Raw genomic sequence first — 25,640 nt, forward strand, 5'->3', positions numbered from 1 at the left:
TTTCCACTTATTTGTGGTCCTTCAGACCCTATCCAAGATCTGCCGTGGACTGGAGCTATCGTGTTTTCTTTTTGCTATGTCTTCTTGTTCTAGGAAAAACTGACGCAGTCGTTTCCTCTTGCTTTCTGCACCCCTGTACAAACGTTGGTTTTATAATGATCACTAAAGATCGACTATAAGCAAAATGCCTTTTTACCTTACATGCATCTCTGGAAATCGCTCATATACCGGAAAAATAGACGAAACATATGGAGGAGTATGATTTCTTGTTAAAAAGTATCTCACACCATACATTTCTACATATAAAAGCGTTTCTGATAGAGTAGCTTATATTATGATAGACCTAGATAATAAAACCAAGATCAGCTGTATGCTCCCACAACAACACATCAGGAAGAGGTAGTTAAAATATTTTACGAAGATATGATAACAGCATTAGAAGAAAATGATACAAAGTATATCATCATTATCTGAGATTTCAACGCAAAATTAGGTAAAAAAGAAGAAAATACTGAAGCTAAAATAGGGATGTGTGGTTATGGCACACGAAATGAAAGAGGAAAAATATTATATAACTTCTTAGAACTACAAAATTTATATGCCATGAACACATACTTCAAGAAACCAGTAAACCGAAAATGGACGTGGATATCTCCCAGTAAAAAGACGAAAAACGAGATCGATTACTTCTCGTGTGAGAACAAAGACATTTTTGAAGATATGTATATATATATATATATATATATATATATATATATATATACTTTGGAAAAAGTAGGTCTGAAGATGAACTTGCAAAAAATAAAAATAATAACAAATACACCGAACATTGGAGAAATAACATAAATTTAGAAACAGTAAACGAATACATCTACCTAGGACAGATAATAAAAGTTAACAAAAGAAAATCAAACTGCCGAAATTACCAGAAGAATAAGGTTAGCATGGGCAGGATTTGGAAAACTGAGTTGGATCCTGAAAAGCACTAAAATAGAATAATATTTGAAAACCAGAATTGACGATCAGTGTATCCTCCCTATATTTACGTATGGTTCACAGACGTGGACACTCACAAGACTAATATGGATAAAATAGTAAACGCACAAAGAGCGATGGAAAGATCAATGCTCGAGGGACTAATAGACAAAAAAAAACAAACAAATGGATTAGAAGCAAAGCCAAAGTAAAAGACGTAGGAGAACATGCTGCCAAATTAAAATGGAGATTCCCAGGACTCAATGCCCGACTAAAAAATAAAAGATGGAACCACGAAATACAACAATGGTGACCATGGTTAGGAAAGAGAAGCAGCAGAGGAAGACCACAAATGAGATCGGCTGATGACATTAAGAAGATCGAAGGACACAACTGGAAGCTTTTTCTTCTTCTTTGTCAACCATTTTCCATCCACTCCTGAATGTAGGTCTCTCCCAATTGCTTCCATCTTTCTCTATCTTGCACCAATCTAATCCACTGTTTGCCTGCCACTGTTCTTATGTCATATACCCATCTTTTTTGAGGTCTTCCCGTGCTTCTTGTTGTCGTCCTTGGTCTCCATTCTAGAATTCTCCGTGTCCACCTGTTGTCATTATATCGGCCTACGTGACCTGCCCAGCGCCATTTCATTTTTGCAATTTCTTCCACAATATCTCTAATCTTCGTTCTACTTCTTATCTCGGTGTTTCTAATCTTGTCTCTTAGTGATATTCCAAGCATGATTCGTTCCATTGCTCTTTGCGTTGTTTCTAATTTTTTAGCAGATTTTTTGGTAAGGGCTACTGTCTCCAAGCCGTAAGTACAAACTGGTAGTATGCATGTGTTATACACCTTTTTCTTTAAGTTTACAGAAATGGAGGTGTTTTTCAAGATATATGCTAATTTGCCGAAAGCGCCCCATGCCAGTTGTGTTCTTCTTTTAATTTCAGCATCTTGATTTGGTTTTCCTAGTTTGATAACATGACCAACTGGAAGCAAGTGGCGCAAAATAGAAAACACTGGATTGATTTGGGGGAGGCCTATATCCAAAGTTGGATTACTTAAGGCTGAAGAAGAAGAAGAAGGTGTTTTCTGCATAATTAAACCTTTCTGTAATACAATTTTCAGTCAATAATAGAATATTATAATGTAGATTTGGATATAATAGGCGTTGTCACATAAGAACGTCTTGGTCTGAATACAAAAAAAATGGAAGAAATTTTGTGAGCCGGCCAGACGACTTTTCTGCCAAACCAATTCTTTGAAAAGTAATAAATCGCTTGCTATATTTAACTCAAAAATAAATTTACACGTTACATATATTTCTGATATTTTCTCAGCTATTACTGTTATTTTGTAATACTCATCAAATATACCACAGCCATATTATACAAAAAGGATGAAACGTTTCCAGGTTTCACCGCAGAATCATGTATTTGTGTTAACAGGACGAGAATTGATTATCACTCCGTTTACGAACTTGTACCTACTTGTTTCCTTTAGGCATGTAATAATACGATAAGCGCGGTACATTATAATTTACGTTGTATTGACAAAATCTCAACTAGTTGGTGGTCGAGTAAACTAGTATCCAATATATATTGCTAATTCATTTTTATATATATTCATTATTATATATATATATATATATATATATATATATATATATATATATATATATATATAATTTAGCTCTTAAGGCCTAGAAGGCCCATGGCTTGAGTTACTATTCTTTTCCATTCTTTTCTGTTTGTTGCTTTATTTTTCCAGTTTGGTATTTTTAGTTTTTCTATGTCTTTTTCAACATCCTTCTTCCACCTGGTTTTCGGTCTGCCTTTCTTCCTTTTCCCTCCTATTCCTCCCATCAGCATTCTTTTTGGCAGTCTCGTGTTTTCCATCCTTTGGATGTGTCCCAACCATCTCAGTCTTTGTGACTTTATGATCCCTACGATATTCGGTTCTCCATACATCTCCTCTAATTCCATATTTGGTCATTTTATCCATATACCATTCCATAATTTACCTTCAAATATTTTCCTGAGGACTTTTCTTTCCCAGACTTGCAACAAGACTTGCTCGGATTTGTTCATTCTCCATGTTTCACTGGCATATAATACAATAGGTCTTATTACTGTCTTATATATTCTTATCTTAGCCATTCTAGATATGTTTTTTCTTCTTAATAAATTGTTTAGTGCAAAAATACAACGGTTACCGGCCATAATTCTCGCTTGGATTTCTTCCTTCATATTTGGTCTTCTCGTGAATGCCGCTCCTAAATACTGGAATATTTCTACTTCTTCGAATTTATATGTTTTTTCATCTGTTATTACTGTCAGATATTGTTCTTGTAGGTAATCTCTTTCTGTCCATTCCATATATTTGGTCTTTTCTTCATTTATGTACCCCTTTCTTTTTCACTTTCATTTCTAATCTTTTTATTATTTCTTTTAATTCTTGCTTACTTCTGGCTATCAGTACAATGTCGTCAGCGAATGCTAAGCATTGGTGTTTTCTTAGTCTGATATATAAGTCTGATATATATTTCTGATATATAAGTCCTGACCTGTTGATTCCAGCTTCTCTGATGGTAACTTCGAGGACGATACTGAACAACAGCGATGACAGTGGGTCCCCTTGTCGCACCCCCTCTTTGACCTCAAACTTATCTGTTTCTTCGCCATTTATTTTAACCCTATTCTCTGTTTTTCGGAGTGTCACTTTTACCATTCTTATCAGTTTTTCACTAATTCCCATTTCACGTAGTGCTTTGTATATTTCTTTGCGATTTATCCTATCGAACGCTTGTTTAAAGTCGATGAATAGGGCCATTGTAGGTTTCCCATATTCGTAGCTTTCTGCTTGTATTTCGCGCAGTAGGAAAACTTGATCCACTGTGCTGCGCCCTCTTCTGAATCCACATTGATATTCCCCTATGTCATTATCTATATTTTGAGATAGCTTATCTTTTATATATACTGCAAGTATTTTATATGCAACATTTAGTAGGGCTATTCCTCTGTAATTGTGGCATAAACTTTTGTCGCCTTTTTTGTATAAAGGGCACAGTGTCGCTTCGGTCCTTTCCTTCGGTAATTTTTCTTGTTCCCATATGTCTTTTAGCAACTTTTCCAATTATTATTCTTTAGTTTCTCTATTATTTCTTTTATTTCTTTTTCGTTAGGCGGTCTTTCTTCTATTCGTTCTTGATCGATATTTTCCTTCACTTCTTCTTCCTCTTCATATTCTGTTGTGGGAATTTCATTCAAAAGTTCTTCAAAGTATTCTTTCCATCTGCTCAATATTTCTTCGTCGCTTACTAAATTTCTTCTACTTTTGTTTTTGTAGTGTACAGGTTTTCCTTGGTACCCCTTTTTCTCATTTTTCACCCCTTGGTATAAGTTTCTAATTTCTCTATTTTTATAGCTCTGTTCTATACATTTTAATTTATCTTCATTGTATTTTCTTTTCTTAGATCTTATTATTCTTTTGGCTCTTTTCCTTTGTTCATTGTATTTTCTCTCTATCTCTGTTGTTTTTTCTTGCATCATTTTCATTCTTAATTTATTTCGTTCATCTAGTTCCATTTTACATTCATCGTCGAACCATTCTTTGTATTCGTGTTTTATATTTCTATTACTGGCCTGAGCTGCTTTGGTCATACATACTTTTATTTGCATCCATGTTTGTTCAATATCCTCACTTTCTGCAATATTATCTAATCCTCTACTGACTATTCTTTCATATTTATTTTGTTCCTCCTCTGTCAGTAGTCTCACAGGTTTAGTTGCTTTATACTTTTTCTTCCGCTGGTTTCTAAGCACTGGAATAAGTTGTTTCATTTGTATTTCAACTATAAAGTGATCTGAATCTGCATCTGGACCTCTGTATGTTCTTATGTTCTTTATACATTTTTGCATATCTTTTTCGACAAGCACATGATCAATTTGGTTTATGGTTTTCCCATCCGGTGATCTCCACGTTCCTTGGTGTATTCTTTTGTGTTGGAAGTACGTAATACGTAATTCATTTTTATTAATATTGTTAAATACATACCACATATTTTCTAACCCTTGTTAAAGTCTGTGAAAATCAGCAAATTAATAAATTATTCACCTAAATATATAACATTATATGAGAAGGTAATATGCAAACAGCCTTAAGTCACATAAAGATCAAAGTTGAGTTAGATGTAACAAGGGATTGTTCTGTAGTAGCCAAAATGGTTTATTTTATCTCATTCATGCTAACCAGCTTATTTCCAACCAACCAATAGGAGCTCTGCAACTGCCACTCAGCTGACCCAGTGAGTCATACAAATTTAAGGTCGAGTGAGGGTTTATTGTCAAAGTATTAGTAATTACTTTATTATTTAAAGGATACTGTATGAGGCAGATGGAAGTGTAAGTGTTGGTGAAGTAAATGAAGGCACAAGAAAGAAAAGAGTTATAGAAGAAAAACGGAAATATGAACAAATTACCAGGTATGTAGCTCCTAAAAGACCTTAGTTTTTGTACCATTTAAACACAACAATAAATGTTTTACGTGCGTAAAAATAAGGCCTATTTACATCAACGCTTTCAAAGAAGAGTTTTTTCCAGACACAAAAAGACAAGAAAATATAATTGCCAGTCTGATTCATACAACACAAATCAAAAGACATAGGCCTAGGTCAGTAAACAAAAACAAAAAGAAAAAACCTCGACCTGAGCGAAAGTACTCAACAATACTTTTTTTGAACTGTCGCTGGTGCTAAAACTTCTGTATATTTAAAGCTTTTTCTCACTGTTATTGATATTGGAGAAACTACAATAAAAACAGCCGAAAAAGTGCATTTTGGGTTTGCTGTTGAAGGGAAGAGAGGAGGTGACTCTACCAAAAATAAGAACTATCCGAAGAAGGAAAGTGTTGAGAGTACATAAGAAAGCTCAGAGGAACTGAATCACATTACAAAAGATAGGAGTCCAAAAGATTATATCTGAGTAGTGAGTTAAGTATTAGTAAATTAAGTTAAATATTAACATATGTTTAAAGTCACCTGCCTCCGATACTTGCAGTACGTGCTGTTTTCTCAAAGAACAAATTAAAAGTGCACCAGCACAGTATGCTCAAAAGGCGCAGCTAATGGTTGAAAAGCAGATTCATTCAAGCAGAGCAAAGGCATTTTATGAGTACTTAGAAATAGATGTTTCTCATTCTGTTAGCCTTTGCTTTGATCTTTAACAAATTCAGTCACAACCGAAAAGTCCAATTCAAGAAGCTTATTACGCGAGACAAATTTGTTTTTATAACTTTTGTAATACTGATCTAAAAACTCAAAACCACATGTTCTTCACTTAAACAGAGAAGCAGGTAGGAAAAGGCAGTGTGGAAATATCATCGGTTCTTTTTAACTATTTGAAAGAAGCTGATTAGTACAGAACAGGGGACTGTTCTGTACTAAGGTTGTAAGCAGTGGTTGAATTTCTTAAAATAAAAATAATATTGTCCTGAGAACACCGATTCATTTTTTGGAAACACACAAAACATCAATCCAATGGATTTTACTGTATTTTGCTTTACGCGGACATAGTTTTTTACCCGCTAGGGTTTTACCCTTTTGGGTTTTGTCTTACTATACAGAGGATTTAACAAGTTATGACCATTTTTATTTCGAAATCCCTATGAGATCAACACCATGTATACAAAGAAGTAATGCATAAACAATTATTTATTATATAAAATAAAGTAAACAATATATTGTAGTTTTTAAATTAAGTTTAATTGAAATCATTCACAAAAATTTGTATACAGGGTGAACTATAAAACACAATTACGATTTTTCCAATATTTTTTAAAAGATCACCCCATATTTTATTTTTTGAACTATTGTATTTATGATACTCATTTTTATATAGCATGATCTATACCTAAACTCATTACTTTCCGAGATATTTTTAGTTTTCTCCAAATTCGGAAATACATTCAATTTTTTACGTAGAAATAAGTATTGAGTATTGCGTGATAATATAATAAACTTATTTTTATGCAATAAGTAACTAACAAAAAATATAACCCATACCAATATGCAACAAAAAGATATTTTACAGTGTAACTTGAATTTATAGTTATATTTTCCTTCATGTTATTATTTGTTATAGACGTATAATAAGGTAGTATTACTTTGTACAAGAATTCGGGCTAGAATCTCAAATGCGAAGAAGGAGAGAAGTACCAAAACAAGGCGCCTTAATATTGAACTCCTCAAAAACCCGCAAACGGTAGAAATGTTTCAAAACTATATCGAAACTAAATACATAACTAAAGAAAATCTACCAGTTAGTGAACAATGGGAAATGTGTAAACATTATATTAAAGATGCAGCAAATAACATTCTAGGGCTGCAAAGACCTCTACCAAGCAATGAGTGGTTCGATGCTGAGTGCGAGGACATTACAAGAAGAAAGAACAATGCATATAAACTGATGCAGCAAAGAAGAACCCGAGAAAAAAACAAAAATATAAAGATCTCAGAAGAGAAGAGAAGTACATCCATCGGAGAAAAAGCGAACTTATGAAAATAGAATATTGGAAGAACTTGAGGCATTAAAAAAAGAAAATCAAACAAGAAAATTCTATAAAAATCTAAATAATGCAAGAAAAGAATTTAAACCAAGGATCGGACTATCTAAGAATAAAGAGGGGCATATACTCAATACAAAAGAAGAAGTATTAAGAAGGTGGGTGGAACACTATAAAGAACTAATTTATTACTATCGAACTAGAAGATCCAATTCAATCACCCACAGGAGCAAGCAACAATACACCATTGGAGCCTCCATCAATTCAAGAAGTAGGGGATGCAATAAAACACCTAAAAAATAATAAATCTCCAGGAAGTGATGGTATACCCGCGGAACTCATTAAATGTGGAGGTGCTACTCTGAATAATCATATATATAAAATCATACTGAGAGCCTGGAATGAGGAACAAATCTCGGAAGAGTGGTGTATTGGGATCGTTTGCCAGCTACACAAAAAGGGTAATCAATTGGAATGTAGAAACTATAGGGGAATAACCCTCCTTAATACAGAGCACAAAATATTTTCGAGTATTTTATATGTTCGCCTGAGTGCGTATTCAGAGGAGCTTCTTGGCGAATATCGAAGTGGTTTTAGGCCTGGTCGATCAACAACAGACCAGATCTTTGTGCTAAGGCAAATACTGAAAAAAACCAATGAATTCAATATTGACACATACCATCTTTTCGTAGATTTTAAATCGGCCTATGATAGTGCCCTAAGAAATAAATTGTATGAAGTTATGGATAAATTCCACATCCCCGATAAACTGATAAAATTAGTTGAGGCTACAATGCGTAAAGTTGTTTGCAAAGTCGAAATACAGGGCGAACAATCACGGGCATTTGAAACGCATGTTAGGCTGCGACAGGGAGATGTGCTGGCGTGTCTCCTTTTCAAAATAGCTCTGAAAATAGACAACAGAGAAAACATTTTTAATAAATCATCCCAAATTTTGGCATATGCAGATAATGTTGACCTAGTTGCCCGCACAACACGCAAGCTAGAAGAAATGTATACTACCTTGTCAAATGCCTCAGAAAATATACGCCTGCAAGTAAATGAGGAGAAAGCTAAGATAATGGCATCAACACCCAACAATAGAGCCAGAATCATCGGCCACCAGTTAACGGTTGATAACTCTACCTTTGAAGTGGTGGACAAATTCACATACTTAGGCTCCCTGATCACCAAGGAGAATGTTATGATGGAAGAAATCAAGCAAAGAATAATCCTAGCAAACAAATGCTATTTTGGACTGAGTAGACATATGAAAAGCAGACACTTAAAACCATATACAAAACCCTTAAACAACCAGTGTTGACATATGGATCGGAGACATGGACCATTTCCAAGGCAAATGAAAACCTCCTGCTTATATTTGAACGAAGGGTTCTGAGAAGAGTATTCGGTGGCATCTGTGAAAATGGTGTTTGGAGAAGGAGGTACAACTACGAGATATATCACAGATATAAACATATATTTGGTGATAAAGACGTAGTATCTCTTATAAAAATAGGAAGACTAAGATGGGCAAGATTACAGCAGAACAACCCTCCTAGAAGAATCCTTATGTCACAACCTGTGGTAGGCCAAAGCTCAGATGGAGGGATGGTGTAGATGAGGATGGTAGAAAAATAGGCGCAGCAAACTGGCAACAGTTGGCAATGGATAGAACTGACTGGCGTAATGGACTTGGAAAGGTCGAGGCTCTTTTACAGGGCTGTAGCACCAATAATGATGATCTTCCCCTTAGTATTGAGATTATATAGATCGTTGACATAATTATTGAATAGTAGTGGTCCTAATACTATACCTTGGGGTACACCGCGTCTTAAGTGAAGTTTATTGCTGTTAATATTATTTATCCGAACAATTTGTTGATCTGTTGTCCAAGTAAGACTTCAGTAAATAATGAGCAGTGCAGATTATTCCACTATTTTCTGGTGCTTCTAGTAGTTTTGGATGTCTTACAGTATCGAATGCTTTTGCCAGGTCTAGAAACACACAAGCACTAGGTTGGCTATTGTCAATTCGATTATATGTTTAATTGGTGAGTTCTATTATTGCGACATTTGTCGATAAACCTTCATGAAATCCAAACTGCAAAGACGATAATATATTGTGTTTATCAAAAAAAGAAGTTAATATAATTTTAAGATATTTTTCAAAGATTTTTGTTAAAGTGGTAACTAGTGAAATTGGTCTGTAGTTTGACAAACTTAGTTTATCTCATTTCTTGTATATAGGAATTACAACTGTTTCCTTAAATTTGTCTGGGCATTGACCAGTTTTAAATTTTAAATTTATTAGTTCCGGTTTGATGATTTCTTTATTTATAATTTTTATTGTTTCTGTTCTAATGTTGTCAATACCGGGTGATTTTTTCTTCTTAAGTGTTTTAGCACCTCCCTCAATTTCACTTTCAGAGACCTGTCTCAAGTACATAGAATGCATCACACTGTTGTATTGTGTGAAATACGATGTCGGTGGTGTTATATTCTTGGCATAAGTTTCTCCAATTTCTGTAAAATAACGAGCAAACGAATTCGAGACAGTTTTACCATCGGTTACAGTAGTTCCTTCTTGTGTAACTGACTCTATAATACTTCTTTCGGTTTCTGTATCTGTCAATTTTTAACAATATTCCACAGGTTTTTGGAAAAATTCTTGTTTTTCTCAATTTTATTTCAAAAGTAATTTTTCTTATTAAAATATTCATTTTTTTTATTACCATCGTCAGGATCTTTGACTTATTTACGATAAAAGAGATTTTTTCTGTTTAGATATGAATTTAACCAGTCCGGCAGTTATCCAACTTTGGCGCTTCTTCTCATGTTTATTTACTTTTTATTGGATTTCACTCCAGAAAAATGAAAAATGACATAAAAAATAGTTTAATTTCCTAAGTAAATATATCATTAGCTCTATTAAAGCGTTTTGCAGATTAGGGTAAACAAAATCAAAACATAATTTGACCTTATGGAATGCCACCATTTTCCTATTTTTAGTTTTTTTTTGTAAGCATTTACTTCACTACCATACTTTAGAATTTATAGAAACTTGAAAATCATACTCATTTAACTTTTAAATATGAGCACGTTGACTACGCTATTACATTAAAAATGTTTTGCCTCCCCATTGAGACCGACGGAAATAGATTGGTGAGAGACAAACGGGAGGGTCGAAGACGGAACTTAAATTTTAGGAGGTATATCGATAAATCTTATGGGAAGTTGCGGTGAAGTAATAAATAACTTGGAAACTTTGATTTTTTGAGGCAAGGTCACAGGTTTTAAGTGAAAAGTTCAATAATGAAAATTACAAGGGATATTTGGTGTACTAATTGCGTCTTTTGTATATTTTAATTACTAAAACGCTCTTTGTAAATAAGTGTAGTAGAAGACAGAGATTAAGGTGACAAGTTGTTCCACATGTTGTGGCCTTTGATTTTGTCCAAAAAGGGAGGGCTAAAATTACGTTAAAGAGGTGTTATTGTTTCATATGATCAATATGAAATAAATATGAAAAAAAAACGCGAAGTGCTATCATTTAAAGGAGGGGGGGTGCGTTTTTGAGAAAGTTTTGAGTTTTTGACATCCTCTTTGATGTCTTCTTCAGGGCTTTCGAGGTCTCATTTTTACATGGAATTTATTTATATAACTGTAATATCTGGAGAAGTCAATAAAAAAGGCGTATTATCTCGTGTTTATCGAAACTTACTGCGTTATGACATTTAAGCAAAAAAAAACCACTTTTTTCATTCATTTCAATATTGTGAAAAAACTCGCATTCTAAATAAAAACTTTTAACAGACGACTTTCTTGAAAAACTTGCTTTTTAAAATGTGATTTTCTAAATTAAAAAATGTTTATAAACAAAAAAATTATTGCAAATTAAACCCGAAACTAAGCATGTTTTTCAATTGTTTATAATTATTAAAATAAACAATAAAAACATTAAAGTCACATTTCATAATGTGAGTTTTTATGTTTTTTTGGTCTGATTCTCTAAGGTCTTAAATTTTCATGTTTTTAAAAGGTATAATAATTTTTAATTGTTTACTTACAAATAATTGATGGAGAATGTACAATCATTACAGCAAGTTCTGATAAAGCCCAAAATTATGTGGCGAAAGCTTGACTTTTAATAAAAGACACTCACTTATATATACATACATATAGAAATATATATATATATATATATATATATTCGGTGGCAGTACAAATTCTCAGCTGTATACTAAAACGATTTAATACATACAGAGAAAAAGATATTTCTTTGTGTAACAACCCACACGTATAAAAATTGGCCCCCTGCGAGACTCCTTCTAAAAAATCCGGCGTAAATAAGATATCCATTATATGAAATTCCGCAGAATCATCAATCTGTCAATAATTGGGCAACCCTCATTAAATCAGACTTTCTACAGAGATCATTCCGGTTCTCCTTAATTGTGAATGTACACAGGGGAAAAAGAAACTTGAAAAAAGATTCTCGAATAACGTATTTTGTGTACGGTTAAATATGAGCACACAAAAGCTGGTGAAATCGTTTAATAGATAGCGATACTCCAGATAATTGTAGTCTAAGGGATTTAAGTTTATGCCAAAACTCTTTTTTGTGGCTCCTGAAGGTACTTTTTAAAATAAATAAAATTGATTAGAAGTGTATCAGTAAAGGATAAGCGATATTTAAAGCTAAACAATATAAAAAGTAAAAAAAAGGACAATAGGTGAACCATTACCGAAAAATTGAATGTTTTTGTCGTTTAAATTCACTTGGGTACATATAAACTTGTCCAAGTCACGCTGGTTTCTAAAAATTTCTAAATGTGATCGGCAAGAGATTTTTGAAGAATTTTATGGCATAAAAGCGAAAAGCGGACAAGACGAAATATGCGTCTTGTTTATATAAAGCTTATATTGGTTTATTATGTGAGTTGCAATTCAAGAAAGTATAAGTAAAAGGAAAACTTAAAGAAGTTGGTAGGTAATCAGTGGAACATATTTATTAATTTGTCGTAAAAAACTCGCATTAAGATAGCACTGGTTATCACCAGCTCAGTTATCATCTTGTTGTTTATCTGATAAGCTGATCTTCTGATACGATTGCAAAATTTCAGTTAACTTGGTACCTATGTATGTAGTTTTCTAGTTGTTTTTATTGTGTTGTTTGAATAACAAGATCAGTTCGGTAGTTTTTTACTGAATTTTACTATTGACTAAAAAACATTGTATCAAAGACATTATAAGGTTTAAAAGAGAAACTTTTGACTTACCAAGCATGTAAAAGTTTGGTGCTAACAAGTAAATATTAAAGGTCACAATTAAAATAATAATAAAAGCATAGGACAGACCCACTAAGTCACTACATGTAAAATGTATTTTAAGATTTAATATGTTTATTGATGTTGGTTTATCATTGAAACAATCAGTTATTTTAACATCGTAAGTGTTCTGGGATTATCTTTTTGTGTGTTTTTAAATTAAATTAAAATATATCTTGTTAAATTTTTGACATCTGTTTTATCATTTATTGCATTGTTATTCTTTTTGATTTTTATAGACTCTACGAGCTTCCTCTTCTTCCTGTTATGTTCACCTTTTAGAATCTTGGTTTTGTCAAAATCAAATGTATGTTTCTTTTCGTTTTTATGTTTTGTGGGGGTGGTTTAGTTTTTTTTTTGTCATATTTGTGAGTAAGTATTCTTGAGTTAAGTAGCTGACTGGTTTGTCCAATATATACTCCATCACAATTCGAGCAGGGAATTTCATTTGTGAAATTCCCTGCCCTTTATGATTGTGCCCTTTATGAGCAACCGTAATGTTATGTTTAGACAGAAGATTTGTAAGTTGTTCTGATAAACCTTTTATATAGGGGAGAGACATATAGTTTTTCTTTACCGTGTTGGTTTTATTGTTATTGTAAAATGTATGCAGTCGCGATTTGAAAGTGTTGTCGATAAGGTGGTGTGGGTATGAATTAAGTGTACTGTTTTGGTTTTTTTAATGGCCTGAGGTCTATTGATAGGATCGGATAATCTGATAGCTCTATCGGCGAGTCCGATAACTACAGATTTTTTTTTAAACAAGTGATGATGAGAGACCAGGTTTTTCTGGTATACCATGAAGTAGTTAGTGCTGTTTTCTCTCTATGTAGTCAGGTCCAGAAAATTGATTTGACAATTTTTTTCAACTTCTATTGTAAAATTTAGTTTTTGGTGAAAATTAAATTCATTTACGAAAATATCCATTTTATCCTCTGGTGCTGCACTCAAGCAGTCATCTATATAGCGATAGAAAAAAGGTATATAAAATTTTATTTTATTTAAAACAATTTCCTCTAGATGCTTTAAACTAATTGAGCGATGACACTGGATACGCTAGTACCCATAGCACATCTATCTGTTTGTTGGAAGATTTTGTTTTTATATAGAAAATAGGTTGACTTTAATGTCGTTTCTACTGCTAGTAGAAAGTCTTCTAGAGGGATGTCTGTGAACACTTTGATTTCATTCCACTTTTTTTAAATAAGGTCTTTTGCTAAAGCTATTGGGATATTGGTGTATAAAGATACCACATCGAGAGAAACTAATTTATAATTTGGAGGAAAATGTATATTTTTGAGTTTTGATTTCAGGCGATCAGCGATTTTAAATAGTATGGATTTTTATTTATTACGTTGGAAATAATGTTCTTTAAATATTTTGAAAAGTTTTTAAAAGGAGACTGAATGCAAGAGACAATAGGGCCCAGCGGCTTACCCTCTTTATGTGTTTTGGGCAGACCGTATATTTTTGAAGTTACACCATTATGTATCTTGAGGAAATCAGCAGTATTTGGTGAGATATAGCACATTTTTCCCATCCATCGACTAATTCGTTCTTTCATTTTTGGAAAATATTCGTAGGGTCATTTTTTACAGTATGTTGTATTGTCATTCAATAGAGAATATATTTTACTGTCATAGTCATCGGACTCCATAATAACAGTCTTGTTAGTGTTCAATTTTTTCACATGCGAAAACTCATGTCATTTTTTCGCTGTAATATTAACTATTCTTCTACCACAATTTTACAATCATTACCTTAGTCTAACTCTTGATAACCCTTCCTAATCCAGTTCAACCTCCCCTCCTTTAGAAATACAGACAGTTTTAAATTACAGTCGTTCGCTCTTTCGTCTCCTGCGTCTCGCTAGGAAGACTTATACCCTCTCTAGCCTGTTACCTACCGCTTGATACAGACGTACCGCTCTTTTTCTCCACTGTAACTCTCTCGGTTATAGTTACGCGAAAAATACCGCAAATACTATTTTAAATCGTGTACAGACGCAAAATGTTCTCTATCTCGTGATCTCAGTGTTAGTACCGCGAAACACGTGTTCAGAAACCGGTACCCGGACAGATTCCACGTATGAAAAACAACCGCGAGTGTAGCCTGTAAATACCGCGAGTGTGTGTGTGCAGCAGAAGAATTGATAAGACTTTATATAAACTTAATTCGCTATAATATGTATAACCTTTTACCACATATCCTAATTTATTTCAACCAGCCCTATGTGATACAGTCCTCATTAACTGAAATTATATTCATAATTTCACATATATACACTCTTTTTGTACCGTTAGTTTTGTCAGGTTTCAGAACAACTAAACTAGGGTTCTCATTTAAAAAAGCTTTTGTCTTTTAAATTTTCTTTTGTAGTGTTTTGTTTTCAAAAGGATATTTGTTTTTGTATTTAAAATTTGTCAAAATGTTACAATATTTAGTTCTAATATCATCCTGTACATTGGTACTTAAGTTAGAAATGGAATTCTCAATTGAACAAATAATTTCTTATGTTGGAAAAAGTAAATGGTTATAACAAAACAGTGACAAACATTACAGCAAGGGGGTAAAATTGCTTCTACTGCTCCAGTAGAAACCACTATTCAATATTGTTTTCCGATTTGGAGAGAAACTGCCTGCTGCTTTAAACACCAGAATATTAACAGTATGGGATATAAAAAATAAGTAGGCCGGCGACGTATATTAAAGTCTTTATGTTTTAAAATTTTGCTTTATAGTCCAGTTAATGAGGCTTAAAATATGGTAATACCTCATTACCTTTTTTTATTTTTAAATTTTTTATAACTGCATCGATTTCGTTGAAAATTTCAAATTAAGCTTACCTTACCCTCCATTTCAAAAGTTATGTACGCTCTAGGTGCGTTTTTTGTTTTTAAGGGGTGAAAACTACCCCTTAGAAACTGGGAAAAACACGGATTTAATTATTTTATGCACTTAAATCTTGTTTATTCGCATAAGGTAAATATTGTAATGTGTTCTCTAATTTGAAAATTAATTATTCACAATTTTCAACCCTTAAAACCCTTTAAAAACCCTTAAAAGCATTAAATACTTTTTATAAAAATAATATGAAAAAAAAAGTCGTAGCAGCTTCAGACATTTCAATTATGTATTTAAATACAAATAAAAATTAATACCCTAGCTATACAATAATATTTTATTTGTTGGAAATTTTCAACCCTTATAACCACCCTTATGACAAAAATGAATTAAAAATTAATTAAAAAATATTTTTATCGGTTTGAAACATTTCTTGAGTTCATTTTATTTAACATAATATATAATGTACTTACATGTCTTTACAAAAAACTTATAAGAAAATGTAATGTTTTTTTGGAAATTCTTCTGCTGTTTCAATATATACTGACGAAAAAGTACATACACACATAGAAAAAAAGCCGGTTTAGTTATAGCAGATGTTCCAAATAGAAAGATCTCTACCTGTTTCCAAAATTTGTTTATATATATATATATATATATATATATATATATATATATATATATATATATATATATATATGAGAGAGAGAGAGAGAGAAAGATACATAGATGCATATGTCTATATTAAATGTCTATTAGTTCCATCGAAATGCTCCAATGCTCCAAATTATAAAATTTTTCCATGCTCCAAAATTTATTCTAAAAAGTACTATTGGTTTTTTTACAATAACTCGGTTAATTTTGGTGCTACAACATGCATAAAAAAACTATTTTACAGGTAATTTAACGGGCTATAAGTATAGGAATGTTAAAACATTCTAAAGTCCTTCACGTTTAAAGGGTGAAGGGTCAAACCAGTGGTTCATGCGCTATAAAGCAAACTTTAACCAATCTTTTTGTAGTGTGTCATCTTTTACGTATCTTTTATAGTTTTGAAGTTATTATAAAAAAAAGATTTTTTTTAATATTTACAAAAAAAAAATGTAATCATACTTTTTTCAAAAACTGGGTATTCTAAAGTGGCTAAACTTTTGGATCATACAAAAAACACTAAAATAAAGTGAATTCTATAGGGAAAACAATTTATTTCAATTCTAGTGAACATGACGTTAGTTTTATTGCGTTTTTTTTTTACAAAAATTTGAGAAACCCATCGTTTTTTTGATCGTATCTCACGTACAGTTGGCGAAAAGGACTTTTACCACCACTCATTTTAAAGGTATTTTTAAGCTCTTTTAAAATATTCTGAGTTTTTGTCGAAAAATGTATCCGTTTTCCGTTATTTAACGTTAAATACTCGTATTGAAAGACAAAAACAAAAACAAACCTTCTTTGAACAGCCATCACTCAGTTAATATTAAACTGAAAATATTCATTAAAAAGCCAATATTTTTGTTTTTTTTTTATGAGCTTTAATTTTAGTCGTTACACTTTTTTTGATAAAACTCTTAGTTTTAGAGCTATTCTAAAAAAACCTTTGAAAAACATGTTTTTTTAACGAAAAATGACACTTTTCAACAGCAAATAACTCAAAAAGTATTGATCTAGCGAATAAAATGTTTACTACATTTTTTGTTTAAAATATTTGTCCTTCTATCGAATAGCGTGGTTATTTTGAGTGAAAAAATTTCCACCCTCGAAGGTGGAAGCGCACATCGGCACTATATAACTTTTGTTCCTTGAGTAATTATTTACCAATACACAAAATTTCAAATGAATCGATTCAGTTATAAAGAATTCGGAGGTAAAAACCCTCAGTAACTGATCTATTACTTTCAAACTTGCTTCACGCAAGTTTGAATTTGATATTGGAGCAATCTACTGGCTTTCAGATTCAACAGTTCCGATTAAAAGAAGAAACAATATATCTCAAATAAATTACAAACCACAATAATGTAGTGTTCATACTATAAATGCAAAGTAATCAATTTAAATAATTGTTTGTTACATAGTGACATTCATTATAGGATTAACAACAACTCACTAAAACATATATGTGAATAATTAAATACTTATTAACAATACATTAGTGTTTTATTATTTACCTATCAACAAAACCTCGTATTAACAAAATTACTGTGTTTGGCCAATACACAATTAACCAAAAAAACAAGTTAAACCATAAAATTACTCTACGGACGTGTCGCATTTGAATAACGCCATCCCCCAATATCCATAATGGTTTACGCATCTTTTGTAAAGGCAGGTTAATCTGTATTCCGGGTACATACTTTTGGAAGTATTTAAATGCGGTACTTTAAGGCAACTCACGTTTGCCAGGAATGATATCAGCGCGAAATGTAACGATCTCAGTAGAACAATTTGATGAAATCAAAACCCTTCAACTGCTCTGTATTAAGAACATTAAACTTGACTTAGAACTCGTTTAAATTATGCTAATATTAAAATTACATTTAATAATTTAAATAAGAATATTTTGTAGCATATTATAATAACATAAATACTAAAAACTGCAAATGGAATCAAATAATATTTCATATACATAGTTTGAAAAAATCATAAAGTGATATTTAAATGAATTTTGTTGGCAATGTATTACATTCATGTTTTAAAAGTGCATCATGAAATAAAAATGCCCATAATTAATGTTTATAATTTCGCACCAATAAATAAGAGAGTATAGATTACAGATTACAACAAGAGATCTATCTATTTACAGATATATTGTGCTTCCTGTTTTCACTTCAAGCTGCTATACAGCCCGATTTTCTTAATAAGCTTTCACAATCTTAAGAGAGATCCTTTCATATAAATTGATGCTTTTAATTTTTCTCTCCTAATTCTAGATACCACAGTCTAGTGAGGCCTTTATACCGACATTACACATGCATAGTGCTTTCCTCTTCTTCTAGATAGAACCGACAACTATACTCTTCTGTCGAGTTCATACGAGTCAAATTCTTATTGAGCCTACAGTGTCCAGTCAGCAGTCCCACAGAAAATCTTTAGATTGCAGGTCGGTAAGTCAGCTGAGAATTTGACTGAATGTCCCTCAACGAACTGTTTAACCTGACTTTGTCCTGGTGCATTTCTCTTCCCTTCCAAAGACTATTCTTGCACCTATTTATCAATAGCTGCTGTTTTGGACCCGACACAGAGAGGACAAAAAGAATGATAGAAACAGCAACGACGAAAACCCCTAAAAAATAAATTTTAAGACATTATGGAACAGAGCTAGAAGTCCAAATATACGACGTAAATTCAAGGTGGAGAATATCAAGGACTGGGTAAGAAATAGAAGAGTAGAATGGATCTATTATATAAATTGAATGACAAAAAAGCTGTGGTAAGACCACGAAAATGATGGAACGACAACTGACGGGATGCACATTAAAATACAGAGAGAGTTATGTCTACACAAAAAAAAGAAAAAGAAAAGCGATCTTAAACTTACGCTCAGATACCACATAGACGTTAAAAATTAGTATCGGGAACTTTAAGGAAAGCGAAAAGCAGCTTATCTTGGACACTTTCTTAGACAAGAGAATATTTAACTTCTTATAGCTGATAATGAAAGAAAATATTGATGGCAGACGAGGGCCTGGTGGGCGACAAATAACGTGGTCAAGAAACATCATATAACACACTGTCTTAGATTTCCAGATACTAATAAGAGAGGCTCAAGTCAGAACAAAGCTTGCAGAAAAATAGCCAACCTTAACAATTTGGATCCACTTTCAAATATATATGGTAGACATACATGCCTGTTTATTTTGGGGTAATGAACATGAACCTTAATTCTTTCGGAAAGATTACGTGGGGGTCAAAACATTCACATATTTTTCATTTTGTTACTACTGCCATTAAAGAACTATTGTTCAGATGAACAAGAAAATATTTGTGTACCACTTCTTTTCTAATTTTTTTGAAACCTTATTTATTTTTTAGTAAAGTTGTTTAGTATCTTTTTTTAATTTCACAATTTCATTTTTGGGTGCACTACATACACCAATAGCATAATTGGAATTCTCTATACTAAAGTGATTAATTTTTATGTTAATACGTTTTGAATGATTTTCATATGCTCAAAATGTTTACGAAAATATATAGGCAAATTAAATTTAATATTACGTGGTCTAGATTCTAAATTTTTGAAGAAGATTCTGAAAGAAGAAATCTTTAGACTAAATATAAAAAGTCACCAGAAATTGACCTAATAACACCAAACATGCTAAAAAAATTGCCCAAAAAGGGTATAGTAACCCTTACATATATATTTAACGCAATATTGAGGTGTAATTATTGGTATATTAATCTAACCATGGCAGAAATGCTTTTATTCCCAAAACCAGGAAAGGATTCCAGTGAAGTCTCATCTGATCAACCTATCAGTCTGTTATCTTCTTCTTCTGCCAGTGCTTATCCTCTATGGATGTTGGCTACCACAATGGCCCATCATATTTTATTAGCAGCTATTCGAAATAGGTCTGTGGTGGTCATACCTGTCCACTGTCTCAAATTCTTAAGCCAGGATATTCGGCGGCGTCCTGGTCCTCTATTTCCTTCTATTTTTCCTTCTAGAATCAATAGTAGTACTCTGTATTTATTTTCATTTCTCACTATATATCCGAAGTATGCTAACTTTTTTTCTTTAATGGATTAGAAGACTTCAGGTTCCTTGTGTAAACGGTGCATTACTGCGTCGTTAGTTATATGACGTACATATGATATTCTGAGCATGCGACGATAGCACCACATCTCGAAAGACTGCAACCGTCTGCAAGCCGCATCAGTGAGTGTCCATGCCTCTGCTCCATACATAAGAACAGAAAACACATAACAATTCAAGGATTTTGAGTAGGAGATGTAAGTTCAAGGTTAAATTGCAGAGAACTTTCTTCATCTGTTGGAAGGCACTCCTTGCTTTTTCGATCCTACATTTAATCTCGTATGAGTGATCTCAGCTGTCTGTGATGTTGCATCCTAGGTATGTTATTTTTTGTGTTCTATCCAATACCTCATTGTCTGCCATAAACTTTGCATCTGTATCTTGGTTTTTGCTTATGATCATAATTTTCGTCTTCTTCTGTCTGTTTGAGTCTGTTATCAACAGTCTCAAACTTACTAGAAAAACTTTTAATAAAAAGAATGAATTCAGACTTTACTGGCATAGACTGGATACCAAATTATCAGTTTTGATTTCGACGAGAACACTCAACTATCCAGCAATGCCACCGACTAACTCATACAATCAATTCCGCATTAGAGGAAAAGGAATATTACCCATTAAGGCGGGAATTCCGCAAGGTAACATCCTGGGACCTCTATTATATTTATTATATACGTCTGATCCACCAACTTTAAATAACCTAACAATTTTCACATTTGCGATGATACAGTGGTACTAACAAGTCATAAACACATTAACATAGCTACACAACAACTCCAAAACTACTTGTATGAGTTTGAAAACTGGCTGAAACAATGGAATATAAAAATAAATGAAAGCAAGTCAACCCATGTAACTTTTAGTTTACGACGAGAAACACCACCACCCATTATATCAACAATGAGGAAATATCCAGGACTGAAACAACCAAATACCTTGGACTACATCTGGACCAAACCTTGTGTTGGAAGGAACACATTAGCAAAAACAGAAAACAAATAAATCTAAGACAAAAAGCAATCAATTGATTAAAAAAAAATTTAAGCTATCAATAAATAAAAAATTTTAATTTATAAAACAGTTATTAAATCAATATACAGATATGACATAGAACTATGAGATTGTAGTAGTAAATCCAATATTGTTTCAATGGAAAGATGTCAATTAAAAATGTTAAGAGCAATTGTTGATGCACCCTGGTGGAACCAACCAAACAATCTATGAGGATTTCAACAACTCAACAGTTAAGGAAGTTATTCAGCAAAAGAAATTGCAATGGCCAACAGACCAGTAACGTGGACACGTGATTCTCTCACTGGAGGGAACCATATCACGCCAGAATCAAGGGACAAGACCTACATTTACTTGTAAAATACATTTTTACTTTGATTGCTAATTTATTAGTTATAATAAAAAAACATTTCTGAATTTTATTACATCTCTGACAAGTAAATTTTCTAGATATGTTACAAAAGTAACAAAAAGGAGTTAGGAGTTGGGCGTGTTGTAGATTTCTTTAGAATTGTAGTTTATAGGATTCAAATGATGTTTTCTAAAAGTTAGATTATGTTTGTATTTCTTTTGACTTCCTTTGTGTATGATTGTCTACTCATCTGAAAGAAGAAACACTTATTCCATGGCTTATCTCAACTATGACGGCCAGCAAATCATAGAAAAGCGTGTCTACCTGGCCATACTGACCTCATAAATTTTGATTTATCAAGCAAACACCATTGTTTGACATTGCGCACGCGTGAAGATTCCTGGCAGTCACGATATCTTTTCTAGCGCTAAAACTGTAGAGGGTTAATATTGATAATTTATACTTTGGCTCATACTCTCGTCTACAATGAAGAAAATAAATTATTTTAATAATAATAAATGAATGTAATTTCAACTGTCTGCCCTCCAATGAAATAATTCTCCCATTTATTCAGCACGTACTTCATTACGTAATAATGCCGGCCTATTACCTCTTGTGGTAACATCGACAAATCAAATATGAATTTCTGTTGAGTAATACATTTCAATTAGGTACAAAGGAACTTGCTCAACTTCCAACGCTCCATACTAGGGTATCCGCAAATATTCCAACTAATTCATTCGAGAAAGACAGAATCTTGACCGGAATTTAATCGCAGTCGCGTATAATTCGACATATTAAATTAACATTGCAGCAAAAGCTCTTAGATGGACTTTGTCAGTAATAGTAAGAGTAATTAGCTAAGTGTTTAATATTTTACAGTTTCTATTCGACTCCTAACGGAATCAATCAATATTCGCTCAAGTTTGTTTCAGAAATAAACCACTGTGGACTATTATTTCTTACATATTTATTGGACTAGTTATCTCTAATAATCATCAATCTTACAATAAATTTTACTGAGTACAATTAAAAATATCGCAATTGATTAAATTAAGATATTGAAGTTTAGAGGAAATATTAGTTCTAAATGGAGGTTGGTAGAATAGAATAAATAAGGAATTCTACAAAAATTCGCACCTTAACTGGAGCCAAATATGGTGATATTGCAATTTTCTGCCCGTACTCCGCAGTAACAATTTTTTTCTGTAGGTTGATACCAAAAAACATGTTTTCAGGTGCGAGCCTCAAAAAAAAGGCAAATTTAAGTTTTTTCCAACAAAAAACTGATTTGTTCGCTGAAGCTATTTCATTCTTCTAGCGATCTGCCTCGAAAAACGAGTGAAAGAGACTTCTATACTTGGAGCACACGTACATATCAGGTACCAATCGCTTCGTCTTGGTCCCCAGAAGGAACTCTGACCCTTTGAAGAGCCAAGAAACACCTGCTCAAAGCGTGGCAAGCGGTTATTCAGTCACTAAAATCGACGTTTTTTTTTTCATTTTTTCGCGATTTTACCAGAAAATAGATTAAAAGATACCTCTATATTTGGAGCACACATACATATTAGGTACCAATCGCTTCGTCTTGGTCCCCAGAATGAACTCTGACCCTTTGAAGAACCAAAAAAAAGCTCAAAGCGTGGCAAGCGGTTATTCAGTCACTAAAATCGACGTTTTTTTTCATTTTTTCGCGATTTTACCCGAAAATAGATTAAAAGATACCTCTATAGTTGGAGCACACATACATAGTGTGCTTGATTATATAGCTTGCTTGCATAGTGTCGATTGCAGAACAATCGATTTTTGTGATAAAGAGTACCCGAAAAAGCTTCAATTCATATTGCTCCAAAAAATGAAGTTGCATTGAAGTCTACAAAATATAAATCCATGACAGCTTGAAGGTATAAACAGTCTCTTAGGCAACTAAACTGTGGGTAATGAGATTGCTGGTATTTTTGCAAAAGAAGGAACAAATCCTTTTATCGGATTGGTACCGAACGATTTTTAACTAGTTTAGAATCCCCACACAGTACGTTCTAAATAATTCAAGTAAACTGATGACATAATATCGGACGTGTTCGATGTCGCATGATTCATGCTGACACTACAGTTCGGCATTTGGTCGTCTTCTCAAGAAGCCGAGAAAGTTCTGAATTCACTGCAATATTATTCGTGTTTATATAATATATATAAATTTAGTAAAATTACTATTACTATCTATAAAATTTGACTATCGCGCTTAAAATTTATTAAAGATAGGTATATAATATGACTATCTACTTACTTTCATGTTCCTGGATATATGATTTCATTTCAATAAATGGTTCATCTGAAAAAAGAAGTTAAAATTAGAATTGAACATTTTGGTCTGGTTTACGGCAAGTATTATCAAACAAATAGCTTATTATTACCCTAATTAGACATCAAATATTACCCGAACGTTAAGGTGAACATGGGAATTAAGCAGTTAGTATATTGCAGTCTTGTCTGTGTGGAGAGACAGATGGCATTAGACGAGTAATCATTTTTTCAAAACATTTTTTTCAAGACGTATAAATTTTATTATTAGATTTGTTTACAAACCTAACTAAAATATCGAATATAATATAGATTGGTCTAAAAGAGATAGAAAATTTTTGATGTTACCAGATCTTCTCCGTTATGTGCCTTCTCCTCATCGGATGTTGGTGACCATCACCTAGAATTCTTCTCAATCTTGTACTTATCATATAATTGTGCTAGCCTACCTGATGTAGATGATGCAGCCGTCTCAAAAGTCCGAAGAGCTATGATGATTGCCGACCTCCGCCGCGGAGATGGCACTTGAAGAAGAAGAACCTGATGTAGAGCCATTGGTGTAAGTTTCGCTTTTTTTCGTCCGATGTCCCGTCTTTCTTTACTCTTTTATTCAACGATCAACTGCAGAAAATCATACTTATCATTTCTAATGATGTGGCCAAAATAAGCTATCTTTCTTAGGTTAACTGTGGTTAAAGTTGGTTTCTTATTTTTAAGCCACTCTCTCGATCTATGGTACTTTCAATAACCGCCAGTACAACTGCATCTTAAAAGAATCCCGACGTGACCGGGTTTTCTTGGAAAATTAATTCAGAATATAAATTAAACAAGTGTGGCGACAACATATACCCCTATTTGACTTCTTTAGAAATTTCAGTAACTAATGCTGTCATATTTCTGACTTTTATATGAGCTGACTGGTTCTAATTCAACTTCTTGATGTACAAAATCCATCTTCTTCTTATTGCGCCGTCCCCTTTCGAAGGTTGGCGATCTAAATGGCAATTGTAGCTTTGTAAACTGCTGCACAAAAGATTTCTGTGGATGAGCGGTCAAACAATCTTCTCAGGCTACGAGTTCTGGCGTCTTTCAACTGATCTTTCGCATATCCTGCTGAAACGTCAAAAAAGTCTTAGTGTCATAGACAATCTTTTTTTATGAAACTAAACGCAAGAAATTCTACTACTATATATATATATATATATATATATATATATATATATATATATATATATATATATATATATATATATATACATATCTTGTGTCACAATGTTTGTTTAAGCTAATATTCAAAAACCAATGAACCGGTTGCAATAAAATTTTGTTCAAGTGTATTATTTGGTCCAACTTAGGAGATATGATATTTTTTATCTCGATGAATGACCCTTATTTTTTCTAATTGTAAATTCAAAATGTTTTATACGACTTCACCTCTACAGTTTTAGTTCATTTGATCCATGAAGGTATAAAATATCATAAAATGATGTTTTAAAACCTCATGTTATATTTTTATA

General features: G+C 32.7%; 1 protein-coding gene across 1 annotated transcript in view; it reads right to left on the reverse strand.

Annotated features, from left to right (window-relative positions):
• The window catches only part of LOC140451849 (agrin-like), a 714,345-nt gene extending 690,195 nt beyond the window's left edge, over nt 1-24,150 (reverse strand). The window contains exon 1 of the mRNA XM_072545755.1: nt 24,110-24,150. Within this exon, the coding sequence (XP_072401856.1) occupies nt 24,110-24,137 (28 nt within the window). The 5' untranslated portion in view covers nt 24,138-24,150. The remainder of the gene's footprint in view (nt 1-24,109) is intronic.
• Between the last annotated feature and the right edge of the window lie 1,490 nt (nt 24,151-25,640).

This window comes from Diabrotica undecimpunctata, chromosome 10, assembly GCF_040954645.1.
Source record: "Diabrotica undecimpunctata isolate CICGRU chromosome 10, icDiaUnde3, whole genome shotgun sequence".
Classification (NCBI taxonomy): domain Eukaryota; kingdom Metazoa; phylum Arthropoda; class Insecta; order Coleoptera; family Chrysomelidae; genus Diabrotica; species Diabrotica undecimpunctata.